The sequence below is a fragment of the Chionomys nivalis genome, chromosome 13 (assembly GCF_950005125.1).
Source record: "Chionomys nivalis chromosome 13, mChiNiv1.1, whole genome shotgun sequence".
Lineage (NCBI taxonomy): Eukaryota > Metazoa > Chordata > Mammalia > Rodentia > Cricetidae > Chionomys > Chionomys nivalis.
The window spans coordinates 16,871,986-16,899,914 of NC_080098.1; the positions used below are offsets into that span (position 1 = coordinate 16,871,986).

The 27,929-nt window shown below is 40.7% G+C and overlaps 1 protein-coding gene across 1 annotated transcript in view; it reads right to left on the reverse strand.

The window, feature by feature from the left end:
* Tmem236 (transmembrane protein 236) overlaps positions 1-27,450 on the reverse strand; it is a 47,418-nt gene extending 19,968 nt beyond the window's left edge. The window contains exons 1-3 of the mRNA XM_057786891.1: positions 27,194-27,450; positions 7,490-7,562; positions 1,449-1,593 (exon numbers count right to left, since the gene is read on the reverse strand). Of these exons, the coding sequence (XP_057642874.1) occupies positions 1,449-1,593; positions 7,490-7,562; positions 27,194-27,450 (475 nt within the window). The remainder of the gene's footprint in view (positions 1-1,448; positions 1,594-7,489; positions 7,563-27,193) is intronic.
* Between the last annotated feature and the right edge of the window lie 479 nt (positions 27,451-27,929).

The following is a 27,929-nucleotide window of genomic DNA, read 5'->3' on the forward strand; positions in this document are numbered from 1 at the left end:
TAGAGATGTCCCAAATACTTAACTAAGACACTTGGGTTTAGAGGGAAGCTGGAGCTTGGGAGAACTTTTCCTCAGCAGGCGGCCCCTGGACTACTAATGAATTGTCACCAGCATAATTTTGAACATAATGGCACACAATCTCCTACCCAAGGACAGAGTGGAAGATGAAAGACTCTGCTTTCCTGGTGGCAAACAGGACAATCTACCTTTCAATGTCCAGAGCAAGAGTGACTGCACAATGGTTCTGTGTGGTCTGTAAATGGCTGGCTGTCTCTGCTGTTATCCTTGTCACTGTGAAGCCTTCATCCATGTTGCAGGATTATCTCCCAGTATCCGCTCATTTCCAGCATACTCTCGCAACAAAAGATGATTCTTATAATACAGCATGTCAGTCACTGTAGGCGGAGTTTCTCTGTGTCCCAGCAGCCCCTTCATAATAATCACACTGAGCCTTAATATTAATTATAAATGCTCAGTTAATAGCTCAGGCTTGTTATTAACTGGCTCTTACAACTTAACTCATTTCTATTAGTTTATGCGCTGCCCCGTACCTTGTGGCTTTTACCTCTATCCCATTTTGTGTGTCTGGCTTGTTCTCTGTCTAACTAGTGACTCCTCCAACTCTGCCCTTCCTCATCCCAGCATTCTCAGTTGGGCTTTCCCACCTAATTTTATCCTGTTCAGCTATCAGACAGTCGGCTTGTTTATTAAACCAATCATAGTGACATTATTCCACAGCAAGTCATACTTCAGCACATAAAATAAATGGAACTGAAAAGAATTTATGTCTGAACAAAGAGTAATCAACTAATGAGATACATTTTTAAAGGCCAATCTATATTTAATTTCAACTTTTCACTTAGTAGGAATGTGGTTTGTCTCTGTTTTACTAATGTGAATATTTGCCTTTTTTAAAATCCATAATAGGCAATTCTCTAAGACATAAGTAGGATTTATGCTATTATACTCATTCTTGTAGCAAACGTATTCAAACAAAGAGACTTTTTTGTTACTTCCATTGTTTGTTTTTTGAGAAAGGATCTGTCTATGTAACTAGGTTGGTTTTCAACTCTTTGTCCTCCTACCTCAGCTGAGAACATAGGTGTGTGCCATCAAACCAGGTTCAATTTTATTTTATTCTTTAAAATTTAAGGACTTAAGAACATGTCTAAAATAATATGTCAATGTTTTCTTCCTAGAGCAAGTATTAAGCTTTAATGGTATTAAATATTTGATTATTTTACAGATCTATAGGCACTACCAATATACAATAATATACAATAATAAGTAATAATGACTGATATCAAAGTATGTTTTAAAATATTTATGTCTAGGTATCTTCATTATCAATCTTCTCTCAGTGGTGTTACCCCTAAGAAACACTGTAATTATTGTTCATTAAACAACAGGATAGCAGAAAGATAAAAGATAAGTAAAGGGTTACTTACTCATTTGATGCCCTCTTAGAGGATATATCCTGAGTCTCTCAATAATATCAACCACGATCAGAGACAATAGAATCAGAGACACTGGCATGTCAAGGAAAGGACCAGTCGGTAAAACTGGAACTGTTCCGGTGCCATTCTTTTGAACCTGTTTTCAGAGAGTCATTTAAGTGCATTTAATTAGTTTGCTTTATTTGTTCTAAATTCTGTCAATAGTCTGCAGACAGTACTAAATTTATCATAAATATACTTACTGAAAAATTAAAAGCTCTGTTTTTAGCTTCTCAGGTTTTAAACCCAAGGCTTTGAACCACATCTAAATATGCAAAGGGATTTCACACAAGTGGAATCATTTTTTATTAAAAGTAGGACCCCCAGATGAATGAAAAATACAATAATAAAAGACTATGTATATAACTCAGTTGGTATAGCACTTACATGGCATACATGAGGCCCTGAATTTGATCCTCATTCTGTGTGTGTGTGTGTGTGTGTGTGTGTATCTTGGTGTGTCTGTGTTTATGTCTGGGTGTCTATGTTTCTGCGTGTGGATGTGGTAGCTTGAAAGAAAAAAGCCCCAAGGGAGTGATACTAACAGGAGGTGTGGCTTTGTTGGAATGGGTGTGGCCTTGTTAGAGGAAGTGTGTCACTGTAGAGGTGGGCTTTGGGGTTTCTTTGGCTTAAGCTTCGCTCAGTGTAACACTTAAACCATTTCCTGTTGCTTGCAAAATGTAGGACTCTCTACTTCTCCAGCACCATGTCTGCCTGCATGTGGCCATGCTCCCCACCATGGTGATAGTGGACTGAACCTCTGAAACTGTAAGCTAGCCTCCCCAATTAAATGTTTTTCTTATAAGGGTTGCCATGGTCATGGTCTTCACAGCAGTAGAAATCCTAATACACTGTATGTCTGTGTGAATGTGTGTGTGTGTGCATGTGTCTGTGTGTCTCTCTGTGTGGATGTGTATGCATGTATATGTATGTAAGTGTGTGTGTGTCTATGGGTGGGTTTGTTTTCTCAGTAAAGGGGAAATAGACCACTCCTTCCAACTCTACTTTTTTTTTTTTTTTTTTTTTTGGTTTTTTGAGACAGGGTTTCTCTGTGGTTTTAGAGCCTGTCCTGGAACTAGCTCTGTAGACCAGGCTGGTTGGTCTCGAACTCACAGAGATCCGCCTGCCTCTGCCTCTCGAGTGCTGGGATTAAAGGCGTGCGCCACAACTCTACTTCTAAACAGAGTCCTGAAAGTACCAGGTAAGCTCAGCTAAGCTTTCTTCTGCATCTGCTTATGGTATCTATAAACAACACAGCAAAACAAGCCTGGGTGCATCATATTCTTGGTGAAACATTGAAAGTTTTCTCTCAGAAACAAGACAAAGATACCTTTGTAACCAATGCTAGTCAACTTGTCTTGGATATCTCAGAGAGTCTAATAAATCCAGAAAAAAAATAATAAACTTTACTAAAAACAAAGAAAAATTAAACATCACTTTTCATAACCTGTATAAACATATATGAAGAAAATGCTCCCAAATGAATCTATTCTTTTTAACTCCTAATGCCAAAATAACAAAAATAAGATTTTTTTAAAGATAAAACCATTAACTGCAACTTCAATCAGCATGTCAATTATAAAGCATATTCTGAAATGTATGTGGAAATAAGAAGGGCAGAAGTTATAGGTGGAAAGGAAGGTTGAACAATTTGTTCTCTGGCTCTGTAGAACACTTATAAAGCTATAGAATAAGTCGTGAGGTGTGAGTTAGCACAGCACAAACAGCTAGGCAAAGTGGTGACACTAGATGCTTGGGGACAGGTCAAACACATGGACACCTGGCTTATAACAAAGAGAAAGCAGACAAAGGAGTTTTTAAAGCATGGTTCTCTGCTCAATAGAAAAAAAAACTTGACCCACCCCTATACGACATAACAAACCACCATTAAAGTCAGACTGTGGATCTAAAATAAAGAGAAGAAATACATTTTCTTTTCTTTTCTTTTTCTTTTTTTTTTTTTTTTGGTTTTTCGAGACAGGGTTTCTCTGTAGCTTTTGGTTCCTGTCCTGGAACTAGCTCTTGTAGACCAGGCTGGTCTCGAACTCCCAGAGATCCGCCTGCCTCTGCCTCCCGAGTGCTGGGATTAAAGGTGTGCGTCACCACCGCCCGGCTAAGAAATACATTTTCTAAAACATGAGATAAGTTCATGATAAGATAAGATCTTTAGGACTTTGCAGTTTAGATTCTGAAATCTTAATTCTTTCACCAGAAGCATTTTACACAGATGAAAGAAGCTGATAAAGCAGACTGTTTCAAAGCAAAAAGCTTCTTATCAAAAGACATCAGTAAAAGTGTGAAGGCAAGTTCCAGGGTGAACATATTTATGGTACCTACATTTTAAAAGAGTTGCAATTTGAATGTGTAAACAGCACTTTCAAACAGTTTTTTCAAATAGTTTTTTATTTTTTGAGATTATAATATAATTACATCCTTTCCCTTTCCCTTTCCTCCCTCCAAACTCTTCCACATTATGCTCCACTCTGCTTTCTTTCAAATTTATGACCTCTTCCCCGTTAATGTTTTTTCTCTGTACGTCTCTGTGTGTGTTCCTACATACATAAATCGAACTTGTATGATAATATTTTATTTGTCTTATGAATAAAGCTTGTCTGAGGACCAGAAGCCACTGGACGCCAGGCAGTGGTGTCACACACCTTTAATCCCAGGATTTAGGAGACAGAGGCAGATGGAGCTCTGTGAGTTCAAGGCCACCCTGGGCTACACGAGATCACTGCAGAAACAGGTCCAGGTGGTGGTAGCTCACACCTTTAATCTCAGTACTAGGGAGTCACATGCCTTTAATCCCAGTATTAGAGAGGAATATGTATAAGGTGGGATGAGATAGGAACTCCCTCTCTTTCAGTCTGAGGATTTCTTAGAGGGAAGAGCTCTCCAGTTGTTGGCTGCTTTACTACTCTGATCTTCAGGTTGAACCCCAGTATCTGTCTCTGGGTTTTTATTATTTATGCTACAAACCTGTTCACTCTGTAAATCAAATCAAATTTAAAGGAGAAGCAAAGATTAAATAAACAAAGATGAAAACACCATCTTTGTGGAGAAGAAATTTTGAAGTACAATGAGTTTCAAAAACATATCCCTCAGATTAGCTAAAACAAAGAACAAGTTCTTGTAAAGAACATGAAGCTGAGGACGCATCCACTCTCTGCTATTGAATTCTACGGGGACATCATCACAGTCTCTCTTGAAACATGCTTGACAAAGCATGTTTCTTTATATTGGATGGTTGAACATTGTATAACCCATCTATTCTACTCCTATGCATTAAATCAACTGATATAATCACATCTACAAAAATTTTTAGGCAAGTTTCTGGCAACATTAGCTCAAAATGGAAACAACTAATATTATTGTCAAGAAAAGAACTGTCATACAGGTCTTTCACTTGCTTGGGTTATAGTGAAGGGTGTTGTTTCCCCAATTTCTTTCACAGCACATTTATTGTTGGAATATAGGAGGGCTACTGATTTTTTAAGTTAATCTTATATCTTACCACTTCACTGAAAGTATTTCTCAGTTGTAAGAGGTTCCTGGTAGAATTTTGGGGGTAACTTATGTATCCTATCATCTACAAATAGCAATACTTTGACTTCTTTCTTTCCTGTTTCTATCCCTTTGATCTCCTTCAGTTGTCTTATTGCTCTAGCTAGAACTTCAAGTACTATATTGAGTAGACATGGAGAGAGTGGACAGCCTTGTCTATTTCCTGAGTTAGTGGAACTGCTTGGGTAGCAGACTTCTGGCAATAGGGGATGCATAGCCTGAGCTGCTCATCTCCTGTGCCCAGGCAAAAATTCTGTGGAGGGATTGGAACACCAACCCAGCCACAAAACCTTCAGCCCACAATTTGCTCTGCCTTTAAGACGAGCTTGGGTAAAAAGGAACAGAAATTGTGGTCTAGTCTGAGACCTACGCCCTAGAGAACCTGGCCTTGACACTGTCAGATAGGTTAGTATCCAGAGGCTGGATAGCCCAGAGACCTAGGACAGAACCAAACATGACTGCAAAAAAATCAGTGTAATGATGCCTAGTGGTGTTCTGCTATACCCAAAGATTGATGCCTAGCCCCATTGTCATCAGAGAGGCTTCATCCAGCAATTGGTGGAAACAGATGCTGCGACCCACAGCCAAACATTAGGCAGAGATCAAGGAATACTATGGAAGATGGGGAGGAAAGACTGTATGAGCCAGAGGAGTTATGGACACCACAAGAAAACCCCCAGAATCAACTAACCTGGTCTTGTAGGGGCTCACAGAGGCTGAACTGACAACCAGGGAGTTGCATGGGACTGACCTAGGCCCTCTGCACATATGTTGCAGTTGTGTAACTTGGTCTTTTTGTGGGACTCCTAAGAGTGAGCAGCGGCTGTCTCTGACTCTGTTACCAGCTTTTGAACCCCTATTCCTCATACTGGATCACATTATTCAGTTAATAAGGGAGGAGGTGCTTAGTCTTACTACAACTTGATATGCCATGTTTGGCTGATATGCATGGGAGGCCTGCCCTGTTCTAAAGAGAAATGAAGGACAAGTAGATGGGGGACAGAGTCGAGATAGGGATTAGGGACTGGGAGGAGAAGAGGGAGGGAAAATTGTGACTGTCATGTATTAATAAATCATTTTTTTAAAAAAGAGAACAGTACTGATAGAACTGAGAACGCAGCTCAGTGCTAGAAGCTTGCCTTCTATGTCCAGCCCCCAGGTTCAGTCCTCACTATAGCAGCAGCAGTAACAACACAATGGAACTGTATAACTAAAGTGTAAGCTGCAGCTTTAGGCTAGGCTGGCGAACCTTGGATGTGCTTAGCATCCAAGGTTCAATCCCAATGCCATAAATAAAGAAATAAACTGCAATAGCTTTTAAAATGAAATACTTGAGTCTTATAGCAATGAAAATACACGAACCTATAGCTAGACATAAAAGTATGAATGGCCTTCACATCATACTTTTGAATAAAATAGAAGACATACACTATAATCATAAATTATAACCGTAATAAATGTGGTTATAATTTGACTTCCCCTAACAGAAAATTCAAAATATAGGTAAATGGCTCTGTTATAGAAGTCATGGTCAAAGTAATCTTGGGAGGGAGGGAGGGAGGGAGGGAGGGAGGGAGGGAGGGAGGGAGGGAGGGAGGGAGGGAGGGAAGGGAGACAGAACCTGTGGGGCTGCAGCTGCTCAGGATGCATTTCTTGACCTGAGTGGTGTTGGCACAAGGATCTGTTTTGTGACATTCCATTGATACTATACACTTATGCTTCAAGCACTTTAATGGAAATGCAATAAAAAGAGGAGAGGTAACTATACAATGAATGATATCACTTAGTATATAACGAAAAACAGCTACCATATCCCAGATATACCATCATTTTATGAACTGAAATTAGAACTTCTGGGAAAGCCTCCGCAGCTCCCTCCCCCCAAGCTGATGATGTTGTCCTCTTTCCCAACACCTTGCAAGTGAATGACATCATTGGTAAGGCCTTTGCTGACTTCTGTGGAAAGGGAGGCTGTTTCACACTGTGAAGTTTGCTTCTAATCATTCTGTCCTATGGTCTGGTTGTCTCCTGGAAACCTATTGGAGCTCTCATTTATTGGAACAAAAGACTATCAGCATAATTAACATGTGTAAAATATTTATCAGTGGGTAACTTACCAAAGACATTGTGTAAGACAGTAGATTGCCTGAGATTTTTATTCTTTGCGGCTTTGAAATATACTCTTCTGTCATATATGTAAGTACAGAAGTAATATGTGTTTAAAATGCCAAACTATCCCTCAAATCACAGAGGTAATAATTATCTTACAATAAGGATTATACGTATATCTACATAGATTTCAATTTGGAAGAAGATTGGATTGGAATAAACTTTGGAAAATGTTTTGGGCATACTACACTCTTGAGAATCAAAACCACGGCATTTTAAGACCATGACATCCCGCAGTAGAAGAAATGAAAATTGCATACCTCAGTGGCTGCTATGGAAAAGCTGAAGCTGGGAAGAGTGGTGAGCACCACACACATCATCAGAACAGGTCTCCTAGCAAAGGAGAAAAAATAAGCAACAGCAATAACAGCACATTGACAGTTCCTGTTAGATGTCGCTGACTTCATAGTTCCTCTTTCATTCATCTATGTTTTTTTCCTAAGAAGCTCACTGCTTCCCTATTTCCATTTCCCAAATGTTTGAGTATGGCAAAAAGTAATGTGTGCAGAAAATAAAGAACAGATTTCTCTTCTCCAACAAAGGGATGAGAGATTTCCAAATAGCCCAAATAGTTAGTAAACTAGTGACTGAGACATGAAATAAATATCACACTGTGTTTTATGACAGGGAAGACTCAATGGATGCTTAATATCTTGAATTAATAAACAAGACAAAAGATAGTCAGAGATTTGGGGTGTGCAAACATATATACAGTGCAGCAGGTGTGTGGAAGTCAGAGGATAACTTGGGTATTGGCTTCACCTTCACCTTGTTTGAGGTAGGGTTTATGGTTATTTTAACACTGGGTGTGGTGAACTAGCCCATGAGTTTCTGGAGAGTCTCCTGTCCCTGTCTCCTAACTCCCATAAAAACAGAGTCTGGCCCTTTATAAAGGTTCTACAGAACTGAATTCAAGTCCTTATGCTTGAGCAATAAACACGTTAGCCAGTGAGTCATGGTGCCAGCCTAGTAAATCTTTTTTTTTTTTTGTTACAATAAAACATTTAGCTCCTCTTTCCCTGAACACCTTAAATTAACTCTGTTCATATAAAGTGCCCCACAATATAAGAGCTATTGAATAGTTTTGAGTTGTTAACAAGTTTTCCTTACTTCTGCCATGCCTCTCTATCTTAGACACAGGCATAATTAACAAGAGAGACAGCATCCCTCTGTAAGCCACACCCAGGGCATATGGCGAATGTTAGCTACAATGGGATTTAAAGCTGGTACATCATAAACTAGTCATTTTGTTCCTTTTAGTAAAGTAAAATATAGAGAAGGAAGTTGGTTGCTACTCTTTCTGTCTCAGACCAGAACTACATTCCTGCAACATGAGGCTACCTAAGAGACCATGGCTAAGCATACATGGGGTTCTCATCCTTATAACCTGACCTCTGAAAATGGAGAATGTACAGAGGATATACCTGAACTTTTCTCTAAATAATCTCCCTCGATTACTGTCCTCATTCTTACGTTTGTAGTTATTAACCTACTTTCGCAAGACACTCAATACATAGTGTACCAACTGGCATCCCTATCTGAATGTTACAGAGGCGGTTCAGACACTCAATACATAGTGTACCAACTGGCATCCCTATCTGAATGTTACAGAGGCGGTTCAGACTAAATGCGTCTGAATGACAAGAAGAGTCCTTCCCCACAGCCACTCTCACACATCACCCCATCCTCTCTGACTTCCTGCTGCAATCCAAGGCCAACCCACCTTCTGCTCATACAGTCCATTCACCATCGTCTCCCATCTGTGCTTCTCTAACAGGATTTCCTGATAGAGTTTCCCGTTCCTGAAACCAGAGTGCCTTCCTCTACTGATCTCTGCCTTATACCTTGAGACAGAGACTCTTGCTGAGCCTGAACTTCACCGTTTCAGCTAGACTCTGAGCCCCGTGATTTCTCTGTACCCGCCTGTCTCAGCCCCCACAATGCTGGAGTTATGGTACACGCAGGAATCCATACCAAGCTTTTTATATGAATGCTGGGGATTCAAACACAGTCTCTCATGCTGCCACCCTTCTCCATCTCATCCCTGAGATCACATTTAAAATGTAAAACTCATTTTGTCACTATATCTCCAAAGATAGGAGGCTAGGGGCAGGGGTGGGGAATTTGTGTTTAATGGGGACAAAGATTCAGTCTTGAAAGATGAGAAAGGTTTACGGACAGATGGCTGACAGTGATGGTAGCCCAGCAACACAAATGCATTTAATACCTCTGGGCAGTACACAAAATGGTTAAGGTCATAAATTTTATGCTATGTATATTTTACTACAATCACAGATGTCGCTAATGGATGCACAATGCAATTGGAATACAATGGAGTCTTCTCACCCACGCCCACAACTTCAAGAAATCCTTTCTCTTTGATCTCCTATTTTCTGCCTTTAAAACGATCTGCCTTCCCCACTACTTAACTCCAGCCATTCCAGCTTTCTGGTTATCTCAGGACCTCTCCATGAGGACTTCTCAGTCTGACTAGAGTTTCACACTATCATCTGTTCTTCCTGCTGGGGGCGCTCTACCAACCTGCTTCGGTAGAGTCTGGTACCGCACTGTCACCTACTTCTCCAACTTTGTCTGTTTTTGTACATTCCTTCTGCACATGATTTGTGTACTTGACCTTGATGACAACTTGAAATCCTGTTGGTTTTCTTCTGTTACTTGTTGGTGGTGGTGGCAGTGGTGGTATGGTTTTTTTTTTGTTTGTTTGTTTGGTTGGTTGGTTTTTTTGTCTGTTTGTTTCTCCGAGACAGGATTTTTCTGTATATTTCTGGCAGTCCTGGAACTAGCTCTGTAAACTAGGCTGGCTTTGCACTCACAGAGATCCACCTGCCTCTGCCTCCCTGGGTGCTGGTATTAAAGGCGTGTGTCATCAACACCCATCTTTTCTTCTATTTTTATTGCTTGCCTTCTTCCTTTTCCTTCATATCACTTAACTGAACTTAAATGGCTTATTCTTTGTTTCCAGCACCTAAAATACAGTTTCTGAATCCTTTAACGTATATAAGCCAGCTGAGAGTCTAGTGAATCCTGAGGTATCCTCTTGGGATAAAATCTAAATGAGTAAAATAAAATACAGACTTTCATAACAAATTAAATTGAAATTATCTATAACTCTTTTTAAAATAATCCCATAGGCCTCAACTTTCTTACAGAATTACATAGAATTATTCGATTCGAGTTCTTACAGATTTTTAAGCACAGTAATGCACGTACCTCCCTACTGATGCATTTCCCCAGCTGTGGAATACTTAAAACCTGATAGGAACTGTAATCACTTATAATATCAATGTAGTCACTATTGCGTACCAGATTCTAAAGTATCTGCTGCACCTACTGTGTGACACGAATAGTTCATGTGGTAAGTTATGGCTCCTGGTCACAGTGTTATAGGGTGTTGCCAACATTTATATTAGCTAGCTTTCAATTACAAGATATTTATTGATTACCTATTCCATTAGTTTGGTATGGTGTTGTAAAATTTCTGCTACATATAAACTAATGGGATTGCTAATAGGTAAACAACAATCCCTACTTATGTTTCTTTAAAATGCTCACATATGGCTAGGTCCTGCTTATAATTTATTAGTAAGAAACATGAATTAAATGACGTACTTACCTAAAAGATACACTGAAATTCCAACTCCCTAGTATCTTGGAACACAACCTCATTTTGAAATCAATTTTTATACAGAATGATCCCATTAATAAAAGATCATTAGGGTGGGCCCTAACTTAATATAATCTATATATACAGGCTAGCATAGAAAAAAGACATGGAAACATTGGAAGAATGCCATCTGGCAGTAAAAGCAAAAATCTTGGTGATTTCCATATTAACCAAGGAGTGCCACGGACTACCTAAACCCAGCAGAGGCTAGAACAAAGGTCAGTAATAAAGGTCCCTCAGATTCCCCAGCACTAATCCAGCTGACACCTTGTCTCGGGCTCCTGGACTCTAGTCCAGTGAACGGTAACCTTGTGTTGCATATATCATGTAGCTGAGGGCACTCTGTTCTAGCGAACAGGGAAGAAAACAGAGCTATGCCATTGGGGGAGATGCGGCTGAAATATCCGAAAAAGCAGGCATGGCTCTGGAAGTGAGTGATGGGGACCTTGGGAGTTGTGCATCAGAAAAGCCCAGAATACCGTGGAGAGGTTGGTGGTGGAAACGTAGACAGATGGGAGATTCTGAACAGCTCAGAAAAGGCAGAGGAAGGCTCAGAAAAAAAAAAAAAATGTATCATCTCAGAAAAAAGACACACTTTTGTGAACAGATGACTGCTAGAAGTTTGACCGGCAAGGTCCTTCTGATGTGTGAGGTAGAGACAAGGGGTGTATTATTGGGACCTGGAAGGAGGGTTGCACCTTTGTGTATGGTGGCAGAAGACAGGTGAATTATGTGTTAGTTGTTTTTCCGTCACCATGACAGGATACCCGACAGGAACAACGTGGGCGAGAAAGGTTCACTTTGGCTGCAGTTTCAGACCCTCGTAATGCACAAAGCACGCTGTAGCTCATGGCAGCAGGGCGTGGTAGAGAGTCCTCACACGGCAACGGACAAGAAGCAGAAAGCCCTAGAGTGGAACCCGGGCAGGTCTGCCCTTCAGATCTCTAGTCGCCTACTTCCAGCAGCCAGACCCCTATCTCCTAAGACCCTCACAGTTGGGAACCATGTGCTATGAGCCTGTGGGAACCTCCCAGATTCAAACCTCAACAACTAGCAAGAAGTGAACCAGACACAGCACGGAGGACATCACTCGGCAGAGAACTGAAGGTGTAGTCTGTCTCCTCCCTCTTGTTTGTGGTAAAAAATGTAGCTGAAGAACAATAAATTGAAGAAAGAAGTGAGAAGAAGGACACTAGAACTTTACTATATAGAAAATTCTTACCCCAGCCATATGGCGGGGGCAAGGGTAACATATTCAGAAGAGACAATTAAGATTGTGGCTGTGAGTTCAGTCCACCACATCAGCAGAAACCATTGGCTCTTGGGCTTCTGAAACTCTACAGAAGAAATGAGCTGATAGAGCTATCTGGCTCCAAACATGTCCCCTAGAGGGAAGAGTGGCTCTGACGGGTCAGAGACTGAACAAGCTGAGGTTTCTCTATGAATTCAGAAAGCAGAGGCCATCAACCAGGAGTCAGCATAGCTGGGCCTAGAAGGTAGATCCAGAGAACAGAACATTCAGCAACAGAAAATCATCCTCAAGACTTCAAACTGAATGGGATTTTCCTTTCTAGGCTTGATCTTTATTGGAAACCATTGCTTTCCCCTTCCCTATTTATCTGTCAAAAAATGATAATTTCTACTTTGCCACCATTGGAAGCAATTTACTTTTTAAAAATTTGTATTTTTTTAATCTATAAACAAGTGTGTGTGTCTGTGTGTGTGTGTGTGTGTTTGTGCAGGTGCCTGAAAAAGACAGAAGAGGCCATCAGATCCCCTGAAGCTGGATGCTGGAAACTGAACTTAGGTTTCCCGCAAGAGAACCAAGCATTCTCAGTACATCTCCCTGGGCCCTGTAGCCCACTTTTCATTTGTTTCTCATGGGTCCCTGATAGAAAGGAATTTTGACCCAGGACCATATTCCTAAGCCTTGTTCATAGATGGTGAGTTGGGGCACTTTGAGATGATGTTTAGAAGAGCTCTTGACTGCAGAATTGATACTGGAATGAATAAGAATTTCTGAGATACTAGAATGAATGCATTTTCTGCAAGGAAACAATATGAAGTTTGAGGGTTCAGAGGATGGGATGCTGTGGGGTTAAGTTTTTACCCCAGTTATGACTGAATCCCTATTCTTTTTCTAGTTCCTCAAAAAGATAAGCTATTTGAAATAATGTTTTTCTAAAGTAATTAAGTTAAAATAGCGTATCAGGATAGATTATAAGTCAATATTATGGGAACATTTCTGAAAGCAGACAAGCACAAAAGGACTTCTAAGAGAGTAAAGATCAGGAAAATGCCATGTGAACATGGAAATCAAGATTGGAGAGTGGCTAGATGGCTGGTCCCCACTCTATACTTCCCAGGGGGCATGGGAAACACTCCCCTTTGACTCTTCAGAAGGAACAGCCTTGCTAATGGTTCGGCTGCAGAATCCTAAGTCTCTGAAACTTTGAGACAGCAAATTCTGCTATATCAGCAAGCTTAAACACTTTGCTCTAGCAATTCTAGAATATTGCAAAATAAGAGAATTTCGGCTAGAGATATTAGCGAATCTTTCAATGTCTTCTTATGTTTAAACTAACAGAATACCACTATTCTACATATAGCCTGGAGGGAAAGGAAACTTTTGAGCACAGCGACAGGTGCATGCTGGAAAAGCGCATGCTCCGTGACATCAACAGCCACTATCGCTGAATGAACAATGAGAAGACTCTCCCAGGAAATGAGCCCATGATTAGAAGACAAACTCAGCCACAGTGGGTTAAAACTTCCTGTTTGTGCAGCAATTTCTTGCCCTAAGATTACTCATGGAGGAAGCTTGGTGGGGGAGAGGTCAGATAATTACTTGGGAAATGACTCTCTGCTCAGAAACTTGTAAGATTTTCTTTTCCCTAAATCAAAGTTTCCTGCCCGAGGCTCCCTTGAATCTGCTCCTAATGCCGTCAAACAGAACACTCTTGTTCTAAGTTGCCTTCTTCTAAGTTGCTACTGAATGCCAAACACTATGGTGAAACATGGTGTTTCCATCATTCAGATGCCACACAAAGCCTCCCACTGACAATGAAGCTGATTCTGAAGGTTTAGTTAATTTACTCCACGTCATCCCCTAGGATGTAAAAGCTGAGTTCTAATCCAAGATGTACTGACTTCAAATCTCCTATTCCCAATGACCGTGATGCTACCCGGCTCCTTCTTTCTGCTAGTTCCTTTCATAACACATTGATCCCCTACCACCCTTAAAACATGCATGCTTCTTTCCCTGTCAGTACATTATATGCCCTTACCTGTGGGGATGTCTTCTACCCTCATCTTTCCAAGTTCAGCTCAAACTCTACACTGTGAGCTTTTTCTCTACTCTGTGGCCACACACACCCAAACCTGAAAATCTGCTGCATGCAAGGCACCATGACGGAGCGAGACAGGGTGGGGCATAAAGAATAAGTTTTGAAGAGGGTGTGGAAGGAACTAGAAAGCGCTTGCTGTGCAGGTGTAAAGGAGCCAGGCACTGCAGTGTTCCTGCGAGGCTCAGCACCAGGGAGGCAGAAACAGACAAAGGATCCCAGGCCATTCTAGGCCAAAATAGCAAATTCCTGGTTTAGTGAGAAATTCTATCTAACAAGAAAAAAAATTAGACAGCAATACAGAAAGACACCTGGCATCAACCTCCCGGGTTCACACATGCACACATATGTGCACACATATGTGGTATAGGAGGGTCTTCTGTTCATGTGTTGCTTTCATTGGTTAATGAATAAAGGAACTGCCTTGGCCTAGTTGATAGGGCGGAACTTAGGTAGGCAGAGAAAACAAAACTGAAAGCTGGGAAGAAGAGAGCAGAGTCACAGGGACACCATGGATCTTCTGCCTGAGATGGACGTTGTTTAGAATCTTGCTGGTAAGCCACAGTCATGTGGCGATACACAGATTAATAGAAATGGGTTAAATTAAGATGTAAGAATTAGCCAATAAGAAACTAGAGCTAATGGGCCAAGTATTTTAATTAATACAATTTCTGTGTGTTTATTTCGGGTGTAAGCTAGCAGGGCAGCCAGGACAAACAACAAACCACCTCTCCTTGCAACACATATGTACACATATACCACAAATACACACATAACTGGCCAGTGTTACATCAATATTTTCCCTGCATAAATGTGCAATTTCTAGAGCAGAGCCCAAATCTTTTAGGAAGGATGCAGTACCCAGTGTAGTGAGAGACTTAGTTGCTTGGAATTAGCAAGAACTGAATGAAGAATTTGTGTAATGAGATAGTTTGGAGAGGTGTGTAGAGGTTAGAGGGTAAACAGTCTTGAATGCAAGGCTAATCCTGGGATATGATCCTTAGAATCATGGATGTCAGTTTGGGAACAAACCTGCCAGGCAGCGAATGACTAATCTGTAAATGTTTATTTAGAAGAGGATTGCACTAATGAGAAATGGGAATTACAAAGAAGTTCAGATAGCTGAATTTATCATTATGTATGTAAACCTCTCATTTGCTTAAGCCAGAAGAAGAGACTGTTAGATTATTGTGAACCTGAAGAATTTCTAGTAATATATTTAGGCTCAGACAATTTATCTAACTTCGCAGGAGTTAAGAAAGTTACTTCCTTGCAGACAACACAAAATATAGTCAGGCTATCACTCTGAGTGATACTATCAAGATGTTAAAAGTGTCACTGAATAGAGAAATGATTAAATAAACGGGTATAGTTATATCCAATAGGGATACGAGTAAAGTACTAACAGGTAGGCCAGTCGCCTGCTGACTTCCCTACTGTCTCAGGTCATGCCTGCCAGAAGACCAGGTGGGCTTCCCACAGACCTCCCCCACTCTCTCAATGCTCCTCCACAATATTACTAACCCCCTCCCTTCTTGTCACCGTATCCCAGGCCCCAACTCAGGTAGAAACTCCCTGCTGCACTGCAGGCCATACTAGCCACCAGAACTCTAGGTAGAATGGCTTCCTGTAGATCTCCTCTACACTCTCAGTGCTTCCCCGCCCCAAACCCAATCCCAGGATCCTCTCCCCTCTTCTCATTGACATGTACCATTCTGCAACTCAGGTAGAGACCCCCTGCTTAACCGCAGGCCACACAGGCCAGAAGACCAGAGAGGAAACAAAACCAAGGAGCCAAACAAACACCTATCCAACAAAAATACACCTAGAAATCAGCACCTAGACCTATAATGACCCCAACCCAGATGTGTAGATGCCAGCATAAAAACATAATAAACAACATCCAGAGCCGAGGTATCCTACTATAGCAAGCTCTGAATATTCCAACACAGCTAAAATACAGAAAAAGACAGTGAAACCAACTTTATGAAGATGATAGAGATCCTTAAAGAAGAAATGAATAAATTACTTAAAGAAATCAAGGAAAAGATGATCAAGAAAATGGAAGAAATAAATTCTTTAAGAAAAGTCAAGAAAAAATGAACAGTTGGAGGACGCTAATAAAACTGTTCAATACCTGAAAATGGAAATGCAAACTATAAAGAAAACACAGACTGAGGGAATTCTAGAAAAGGAAAATCTAGATAACTAAACAGGAACCGCAGATAAAAGCACCAACAGAGTACAAGGGATGGAAGAGAGGATCTCAGGCATTGAAAATACAATAGAAGAAATAGATTCACCAGTCAAAGAAAATGTTAAATATAAAAAAATCCCTGACACAAAACATCTAGGAAATCTGGGATACTATGAAAAGACCAACCCTAAAAGTAATTGGAATAGAAGAAGGAGAAGACTCCAAGCTCAAAGGCACAGAAAATATCTTCAACAAACTCATAGAAGAAAGTTGTCTTAACCTAAAGAAGGAAATACCTATAAAGGCAAAAGAAGCATACTTGTGGTGGTTTCAATAATTATGGACCCCATGAACTCATGAGCTTGAATGCTTGGCCATAGAAAGTAGCACTCTTAAGAGGTGTGGCCTTGTTGGAGGAACTGTGTCATTGTGGGGACAGGGTTTGAGGTCTTACATATGCTCAAGCCATGCCTAGTGTGGCAGTCTCTCCTTCTGCTGCCTGCAGATGAAGATGTGGAACTCTCAGCTCCTCCAGCATCATGTCTGCCTGCACACCGCCATGTCCTGCCATGACAATAATGAACTAAACCTTTGAAACTATAAATGAGTCATCCCAATTAAATGTTTTTTATAAGAGTTTCTGTGGTCATGTTGTCTCTTCACAGCAATAGAAACCCTAACTACAGAACACCAAATAGACTAGACCAAAGAAGAAGTCCCCTCTCCACATAATAATCAAAACACTAAACATACAGAACAAAAGAAAGAATATTAAAAGTTGCAAGGGGAAAAAGCAAGTAACATAAAGGCAGACCTATTAGAATTATACCCAACTTGTCAACAGAAACTCTAAAAGCCAGATGAATCTGGACAAATGTCCTGCAGGCTGCAGAAACCTCAGTTATATGTCCAGGCTACTGTACCCAGCAAAAATTTCTGTCACCATAGATTGAGAAAACAAGATATTCCACAATAAAATCAAATTTAGACAATATCTATCTACAAATCCAGCCCTGCAGAAAATACTAGAAAGAAAATTCCAACTCAAGGAGATTTTTAACTCCACCCATGAAAACACCAGCGAAACCCAAAGGGAAACCACACACACACAAACACACACACACACACACACACACGCGCACACACACATGCGCACACACACATGCGCACACACACATGCGCACACACACATGCGCACACACACATGCGCACACACACATGCGCACACACACATGCGCACACACACATGCGCACACACACGCGCACACACACATGCGCACACACACATGCGCACACACACATACTCACATACTACCACTACCACCACCAACAAAACAACAGCAATTATCCTTTGTCATTTAAATCCTTCATTATCAATGGTCTCAATTCTCTAATAAAAAGACATAGACTGCCGGGCGGTGGTGGCGCAGGCCTTTAATCCCAGCACTCGGGAGGCAGAGGCAGACGGATCTCTGTGAGTTCGAGGCCAGCCTGGTCTACAAGAGCTAGTTCCAAAACAGGAACCAAAAAGCTACGGAGAAACCCTGTCTCAAAAAAAAAAAAAGACATAGACTAACAGAGTGGATGTGAAAACAGGATCCATCCTTCTGCTGCATGTAAGAAACACTCCTCAAAATAAAGATAGACAATACCTCAGAGTAAAGCGTTGGAAAAAGCTTTTCCAAGCAAATAGACCTAAGAAGCAAACTGGTGTAGCCATTCTAATATCTAACAAAATAGACTTCAAACCAAAGTTAATCAAAAGACAGGGAAGGACACTTCATATTCATCAAAGGAAAAATCCACCAAGATGATGCTTTAGTTCTTAATATCTATGCCCCCAAATAAAGGCACTCACATTTGCAAAAGAAATATTATTAAATCTTAAATCATACATCAACCCCACACACTTTGATAGTGGGAGAGTTCTATACCCAACTCTTACCAATGGACAAGTCATCCAGACAAAAAGCAAACAGAGAAATACTGGAGCTAACAGACATTATAAACCAAAAGAACCTAACAGATACCCACAGAACATTTCACCAAAACACAAAAGAACACATCTTCTCCTCAGCATCTTATGAAGCTTTCTCCAAAAGTGACCACATAATCCATTATGAAGAAAGTCTCACCACATACAAGAAAACTGAAATAAACCCCTGCATCCTATCAGATCACCACAGACTGAACTTGGATTTCAGAAACAACAGAAAGTCTACAAACTCATGAAAAGTAAATAACTCTCTACTGAATGACTGCTGGGTAAAGACAGAAATAAAGAAAGACATTAAAGACTTCCTAGGATTCAATGAAAATGAATTCACAGCACACCCAAACATATGGGACATAATGAAAACAGCACTAAGAGGAAAGTTCACAACACTAAGTGCCTTCGTAGGGAAACTACAGAGATCTCATACTAGCAACTTAACAGCACACCTGAAAGTTCTAGAATAAAAAAAGCACTCCCAAGAGTAGACAGCAGTTAGTCAAACTGAAATAGAAACAAATAAAACAATACAAAGAATCAATAAAACAGTTGATTCTTTGAGGAAATCAACAAGATAGTCAAACCCTCATCTAAACTAACTAAAAGATGAGAGAGATCTCCAAATTAACAAAATCAGAAATGAAAAGGGGGACATAACAACAAACACTGATAAAATCCAAAGAATCATGAGGTGATACATTAAAAGTTTGTACTCCAAAAAATTGGAAAATCTAAAAGAAATGGATAATTTTCTTCATAGATACCACTTATCAAAGATCAGATAAACAACATAAATTGACCTATAATCCCTAAGGAAATAAAGGCAGTCATTAAAGATCTCCCAATCAAAAAGGAGGGAGGAAGGATTGTAGGATTCAGAGTGGTAAAAGACACCACAAGAATGTGACCCACAGAAATCAATTAAGCAGGGCTCAAAGAGTTCACAAAGATTGAATTGACAAGACAGATCCTGCATGAGTCTACATTAGGTCCTCTGCATATATGTTGTAGTTGTTGTGAAGTTAGTCTTTTAGAAGTCTCTACCTTGAAGCAAATCTTCTAGAAGTTTCAATTGACTAGACCCTTAGTTATAAAGCTAGTGGTATGACTACAGATGAAGTCAATGGTATTGAACTGATGGCTGAAGTCAGCATTTTCATCAAAAGCACATCAAGATATGATATCCAGTCATTAGAAAGCTAGTCAGCATCCAAAGGAGACTTCCAAAACTGTACAAAGCCCACAGGAACTATGGGGCAAGAAGACTGTAAGAATTCTGCAAACTGAATTTGGCTAGCTAGGGTCACATCTGAGGACAGTGGGGTGACATGATGCTTCTTGTGTCTGAAAAATGTTGGGACAGATAGATACAGTGTACACATAGAAGTTGCCCTGCAGACAAATCACAGAAATGGCAGCTCATGTTTTTGGCAATGGAGAATAAGCTTAAGGAACATAGAGAGGAGGTGTTGGGGAATGATGGCAGACATCCTGGTCATGGCCAAGCCCACTGATATATAAAGAGAGGCAAAGTCTTGAAACTGAATCAGGAGGGATTCTACATGGTGGCAGGCTTTGTCTGATAAATACCAGGACTGAATATCATCCTGGTAATTAGAGAACCATAGAACATACTAAGCTCCCTGTTTTAAAGAGTCAGGGGAGGTAGACCATTTATCTATCTTGTAAGAAACAGCCTAGACACTGAGTTCTCAGATTTCTTCCAGCCACCAAGTTGATTTGTAAGGGGCAAAGCTGATGTTCAGAAAACCTTTCTTCAAGAGGAATACAGCCACAGGCCACAAAGTGAGGATGCAGACAATGTGTGACATATTTAACAGTAATCTCAAAAGATGACAATGGAGTGAAAAAAATCCTCTCACCTGGTGAGGTCATAGTGAGATTATAGTTCTAGAACAAGGATTTACTCACACATTTTGTGGTGATGTATACCAAATGTATTGTGCTGCCAATCATAAAGTAGATCACATACAATCTGTGTACAGTATATAATACTAAAATGATGATAAGCATGGTAGTAGCCTCCGCATTTACTACCCAAAACATTTATTATTGTTTTATATTGTACTGCTACTTATTAAACAAGTTTCTAGGCATGGCAGGAGGAGTGCAGAGGTGGAATTTATGGAGCAAGGATGGTGAAGGGGTACAGAGGTGCAGATTGATGGGAAAGATAACAATAGGATGGCACAGTTAATGCATTAGCTGAGTATTTCACATACAAGGGAAAATTATTATTTCCATATTTCCACTGCAAAGTTGAAGACATCTAAAGACATATACATATATATGCTAGTTATCCTAACCTGCTCTTTATACATCAAATACATGTATTGAAATGCCTCAGTGTGCCTCCAAAATGGGTATCATTATTATGTGAGAATTTAAAAGAAAATACATTAGAACCTTCATCTGGCGATAGATCGAGGTAGAGACAGAGTCTCAATTTGGAGCAACGGTCTGAGCTCTTAAGGTCCAAATGAGGAGCAGAAGGAGGGAGAACATGAGCAAGGAAGTCAGGACCACGAGAGGTGCACCCACCCACTGTGACAGTGGAACTGATTTATTGTGAGCCCACCAAGGCCAGCTGGTCTGGGACTGAATAAGCATGGGTTGAAACTGGACTCTCTGAACATGCCGGACAATGAAGGCTGATGAGAAGCCAAGGACAACGGCACTAGGTTTCGATCCTAATACATGAACTGGCTTTGTGGGTGCTTAGCCTGTTTAGACGCTCACCTTCCTGGACATAGATAGAAGACCTTCGTCTTCCCGCAGGGCAGAGAATTTGGACTGCTCTTCAGTATCGAGAGGGAGGGGGAATGGTGTGGGGGGAGGAGAAGAGGAGTGGGGGATAGGGGGAGGGGACTGGGGGGAGGGGGCAATATTTGGGAGGAGGGGAGGGAAATGGGAAACGGGGAGCAGGTGGAAATTTTAATTAAAAAAGAATAAAAATAATAATAAAAAAATAAAAAAAAAGAAAATACACTCAAATATTTCAATTAAAAAAAACTCTCTTTCTCTCGATATAGTGGTACATACCTCTAATTCTAGCACTTTGGAGATGGATGCAGGGATATAATGATTTCTAGGCCTCAAGTATAAAAAGCAAATAATAAACTGGGGTGTAGCTCGGTGATAGAGGACTAGCCAGTCTAGCATGCAGAAGGCCTTGGGTTTGATCCTCAGTACTCCAAACAAATAAAAATACCCTCAACAGTACACAGTGTGTGTAGAGGACTCAAGCGCTTACTTCTTGCAGCATCAAGAAACCCATTTCTCAGAAGGTATTCCATCTTTAAACACACATGACTGCACTGTGATATTAAAAAGGACTTGGCAAGATTGAGGGATGAACAGACTTTAGAACCCTAGCCATAATTAACAAAATGTTCTTTGTGTTTCCTTAAACAAACTCAGGACAAGAACCTGAGGCTGCATCTGAATATATAACCATGCCAGAAAATCAAATCCTCGGTGGGACTGGAAATGAAAGTTCAACTGGGGCGAGCTAAACAGTCACAGGAACAGGGAACTGGTTCACAGGAGAAATGCTGGACTATGGTGGTGGGTAAAGGCCAAAAGAGTGACTCTTGTTGACTTATGGGATAGAGTAAAGAAGGAAATACAGACTTGAATGATAAAGTCACTGATTCTTCCTAGAGAGGAAAGTGGCAGCCGCATGGGAACACTGGTAAAGAAAATTACTCTAAGGCACCAGTACTGGTATGAAGGTGTGGACGCAGCTCTGTTGGCAGACTGCTTGTCTAGTGTGCAAAAGGTCCTGGTTCGGATCCCCAGCACTGCACAAAACTGGGAGTGGGTGTGCATTCCTATGATCCGAGCACTTGGAAGGAGGAGGCAAGAGGTTCAAGAATTCAGCTACACACAAAGTTTGAAGTGCTTCTGTGCTACATGAGGTCCTACCTCAAAAGCACCATCATAATCATAGACAATAATAATAACAACAATAATAATAACACAATGGTTGCTGCTACCCTACTGAAAAGAGTGGGCTGCATTCCCCGCAGGTTAGCCAGTCTGTGCAGTGCAGCACAGATGCGCAGGTGCTGTGTGTCTTACCAGCGGGCCCTGCGGACAGTCATCCAACGGCTATTCTTGCACCTCTTGTTTGTGTGACCTGTTAATTTCTGTGATTCAATTTCCTCGTTTATAAGAGGGGAGCTATGCTTGTTAAGTATCAAGTTTAGGGAGTTGGCTGAACAGATGTAGATAAGATGTCTGGGGAAGTACACATGGCACCTAGCAAGTGATCAAGTGTTGGTTCCTGTTTAACTATGATGACACCTACCACCACTACCATTCCCATTACCTAAAAAAGCGACAGCAAAATCGTGGCAAACTAAAATGTCATTCAAAGTATGGCCTTTGAAACTTTGCAGGCCCACAGACTGCTGATACATCATAGTCTGAAAGAATCCTCTTGTGAAGAAGAGTAGGAAGAATCCCTGAACACAGCTCTGGATCCTGAGGCAATCTGGGAATTTCCACACATCCTCCAGAGCTGCCCTGTCCCTGGTGAGCCTTCTGATCTGCCTAGAATAGGATCTCTCTTACTGATTGGCAGACACACTTGGGTATTTACTTACATGCTTTTCTCTATTCCACCCAGCTTCTCCCTAATCCATATGAATGACAACAGGCAGTGAAGAAAGGAACAATGATTCTGAAAGAATGAGGAAGTGTTTCGCACAAGTGAAAGTTCAGTCTTTGCTGTTGACTTAGTGTAAGTCCTCAGCTCTGTGACTCACTTCCTCTTTATAAAAGATTTATAGCCACCTGGTCATCTCAGAGCATCGTCCGGTGGGTCACAGAGAAAGAGAAACTCCAAGCACTTGTGTAAATGCAAAAGTTGCTTTTGAGAGTATCACTATGTGTGTTCTCATGCTCAAATGACAAAAAGATCCTACGAACAAAAATCCTCAGATTCTAGGAGTGAGTACCACAGACAGCATCTACTTTGCTTCAGTTCTATCACAACGTCGTCCATTTCTCATGATTACTCCATGGATTAAACAAGTTCACAGTTTAAATGGAATTAACCAGTTCAGGGGAGTCACTAACACTGATGTCCATAGTGCTCCGAGGCACCAGAATAGCCATTTTAGATACACAATCTTACGTTTTTGTTTTTGTTTTGTTTTTTGTCTTTTTTTTTTAATCCCCCAAATGGAAACTAGGAGTGTCCCTGTTTGGTTCTTGAGAAAACTAAAGCTTAGAGAATATAAATAACTCGCATAAGACAATGTCAAAGCTGAGGTTTGAGTCCATGTCTGCTCTTTCTTACCCATGTCCTTTGGACAGATTCTTATCAGTGCTCTGGTCCCTCTCTCTGACAATTAGTTTTGTAGGGTTCATGTGGGCCTTTGGGGGATTTTCTCAAATAGTCTCATCAATATCAAACCTATGAATTTAAGGATCTGTGAAACTTTATATGAACAACTATCTACCTAGTTACTCAACAATTGTTGTGCCCAGTCTGTGGAGACCCCAAAAGACCACCAGAGAGACTGACTCACCTATATGCAAAAGCAAGGTTTATTATCATGCACATAATTGCAAGCCAGCTGTCAGGGACCTCGTGAACACAGCAGCAAGAGGAGGTACCCCACCCTTCTAGAGAGCACTATTTAAAGGCAAGAACCAGAAAAATTACATTAGCAGGGTTTGGGGTGACAGGTTCCATCCGGATTGGCTGGCATTTGTCTAGGGGTGTCCTGGTGAAAAGTGATGGGTGTGTGCTGGCAGGTGATGCTATCTACAATGGTTGGAACGTTAGGAATTTCCTTTGGATGGTCTGTTCCTGGGTGGTGCCCAGGTAGTCTCTGTTTATGGTCTTTTTTGCAACCAGGTATTGTCTTAGGAAAAACTACTGAGACTCAGGCCTCTATTGAGCTTTGACTGGGTCTTATATTATACAATAAAGAATAAATTAAAACAATAATGTTTGTGATCCCCTCTACTGTTTTTTAAACCTTTTTTTCTTTGGAGCCTGAGTAGCTTTGGAGCCTGTCCTGGAACCAGCTGCTGTAGACCAGGCTGGTCTTGAACTCTCCGAAATCTACCTGCCTCTGCCTCCCAAGTGCTGGGATTAAAGGCATGCACCACCCACACCTGGCTAAAACTATCTTCTTTCTTAAAGCTATCTTCACATAGCAACTAAGGTTTAATGCCCTTATATGATTTATATGATTGCACTTGTATAAATACAAAAACAACTTTGAGGTTATAATGGTATCACTATGCTGCCTCTCATGTGTTCAAATGATAAAATATCTTTGGAAATCATGTCATGAGTACTAATGAAATGTACATCTTTTGGAGAAATATATTCTAATGTTATTTAAGTAAACCATGGTTGGCCTTCAAAATCAAAAGGAAGAAAGAAAAAAAAAATTCTGAAAACAGAAGAACTTGCCCAGAATTTGACTACTCTGGGCTTGCAGATCCCAGACCCACTTCAAGGCAGCTGTATCTCTTAACAAAGCGATCACTATAAGTTTCTGTTTCTCCAGATAGAACATGAGGACAGCGGCACCTAACTTCACTGAGCTACCATAAAGTCTAAATTTAGCTTTGCTGAGCATATAAAATGCCTACAAGTTTCTTTCATGAGCTGTTTCTTCTCTTTAATGGCCCTAAGAGGTCACCACTAGATAGAGTGCATGAATGAGCCAATGAGGAAAGAGTTGCAGAGTTCACTGAAATTACAGATAGACTGATATCTATGTAAAGCCATTTACAGCACCTGGGGCCAGCCTCACCCACAAACAGAAACCAAAGACAGGGAAAGGATTCCCCAGAAGAGATCACTGAGAGATGAAGTTGTGGCAACAAACCAAGACCCTTTGATGTATGGACTACTCGGGACAGGCGTGTAACATGAAGTTGGAGCAGACGGCGGAAGGGGTGAGAATACAGCATGCATCGAACACTAGGAGCAATAGACTTCTCCTCAATCTCAATTGCCCTAGAGACCCAAGTTCATGAGATAGTCTACAATAGTGGCTGGTATATCAGGTGTGGACTGGGACAGGCCAATGTCTAATATTCAGTTCTATCACTTACTAGACTGGCTTTGGGAAAGTTGCTAAGTTTTTCTGAGTATCAGTTTCCTTTTGGGAATACTGATATGCTCATTAAAAATATCTACCTTTTGAGGCAAAATACTTGTAGGAGGTGGCACAGAATTAAGAAATAAAAATCTATGTATAACATCCTCAACACACAGGATCTGTGAAAAAGCAATTATAGTTTAATACTCATCATACTGATAATAAATTATATGTGAAAGTTGGGCATCTGAATGACATTAAGAGCATAGGTGCTAGAGAAATGAGCCAAGGTCCAAATAAGCCATCAGGGGACGGAGGCCCTGCAGTGGGCTACTGTCCTACTTCACTCTCGCTATCATTGGGAATGGCCACTATGGTCTCAAAATCCTTTAACAGTCTTGGACAGTTTGAGGAAACTGGGGTGTATGGTCCACATCTAAGGCATTCCATTTGTGAACCTCAGCTAGGGTTGGAAGTCTCTGCTTTCCACTGACAAAAGCGATGCCAAACACAAAATGATTTAGGTCTGAGAACCCTTTGCCTTAGGGAACAGAAAGTGCCCTGGCAAGGTTCAGGGAGCCACATCCAGTGTCAGTACCTAAGAGGCCCGGGGTTAACTCAGCTCTCTGTGTCAGCATCCTTCCAAAGATCACTCTGGTGCTGCATGCAAGGCTTTTATATTGCTGCCCAAAACTATATCACAGTGCTCAGCTCTTCCTTTTTCTAATTCTCTCTACACTGCCCACCTGTAAAGTCAAGGATCAGCAACAAAGTAGCAAAGAGAATTTAACTTATCAGAGGAAATAAAGAATTCCCAGACGTGAGAACCAGATCTGAAGACCTACAAGGAAAAATGCAGTAAGAACAGGGATTGTTCTCAAGCTCACCAGTCAAAGCTGACAGTTAACGCCAGAGTAAGGCGACTTTGTTGTTGCTGTTGTGTTCCTTTTCTTTCTCTTGAGAGTCGGGTCTTGTTATGTAGCCCACCCTGACCTAGAACCCCTGGATTGTGCTATCTCAGCCTCCTGACCGCTGGGTATAGGCTTATGCCACTGAACCTAACAACATCAACTTTTTATCTAAGATGCTTCTCTATTACCACAAACATATTCTTTCCCTGCAAGGGTTAATATGACTTACCAACACTTTAAGCATTCTTTTATTATTATTTTTTAATCTTAGTAATCAAGTTCCTAAAACATCTCAGTTAATGATCGGCCAAATTGTGCCTTAGACCCACGAAGTACTATGTAAACTCTTAGAAAGAGATGTTACTTTCAGTTTGACACAAAAGTGAAATTCTGTCTGCTAATCTTCTGATCATGATGTCTGTAGGGCAACTCTGGAGACTTTGTACAGTTCAATGTGCTGAGAAGTATTGGCAACATTCAAACCAACATATCTTGCAATTTGTTATTCAGAACAGAAAAGATCATAGAAAATATAGCAATAGCACAACATCAATATGTGTATATAGAAGATATAAAAGATACCACAACATCAATACATTTAAAGACAGTAAGTGCAATGTCATCATTAGTCTAACACACATTAGTGCTAAGTTCATATGCTTGGCACACATGTACACATCACATTCATGCATTAAAAACATGGCAGGGACTTCCTGCTAATGAGCTCTCTTACTTACCATCCTACAATTTTTTTGTAAAGATGCCACTTCTTGAATAAGATAACTTTTATCGGAACCCAGATCAAGAGACTCACTGCAGCCACATAGGCAATGGAGCAGGAAACAATGAGCCAATAGTGCGTTCTTTCAGCTCCGTTCCTTGTTTTCTGATACGCAGCAGCAAACTGTTCCATTATCACAAGGGTAGGAACGGAGAAGGCAGCAAACTCAAGAAGCTCAAAAACCACCAGCTTAATTATTCTGCCAGAAACCATCCTGAAGAGCAGCAGCAAGCAGCCAAGGCTCTGGCACTCCTCTGTTGACTCTGAGCAGCACACGAACACACACTGGGATCAAGTTCCTTGTACTCGAATCGCTAACCAGTAGTTTTATTCTTTTATTGACCCTCATATGCTTCAATGATCTTTTGACTTAACAACCACAGTCTCTTAAAGAAACAGAACCACGGTGGAAGTGATGATTAAATGTATTTACACATCTCCTATTAGAAGTCAGAAGAGCTCTCAAGCAAGGAACACTGGTAAAAACAGAGGAATTTTTTGTATGCTTTTTTAATGTAATGTTTGCAGGTGATTTTGACATATCATCTATATAATAGTTAACCCTTATTAGTTAGAATCATTAGAATAATGCACTTCTAAAGTTGACATTCTAAAATTCTAAAATTTACAAGATTACATCTATGCTTCCAGTCCCATTTTTATATATAAGTAAATTGATCAGAGAGGTACTC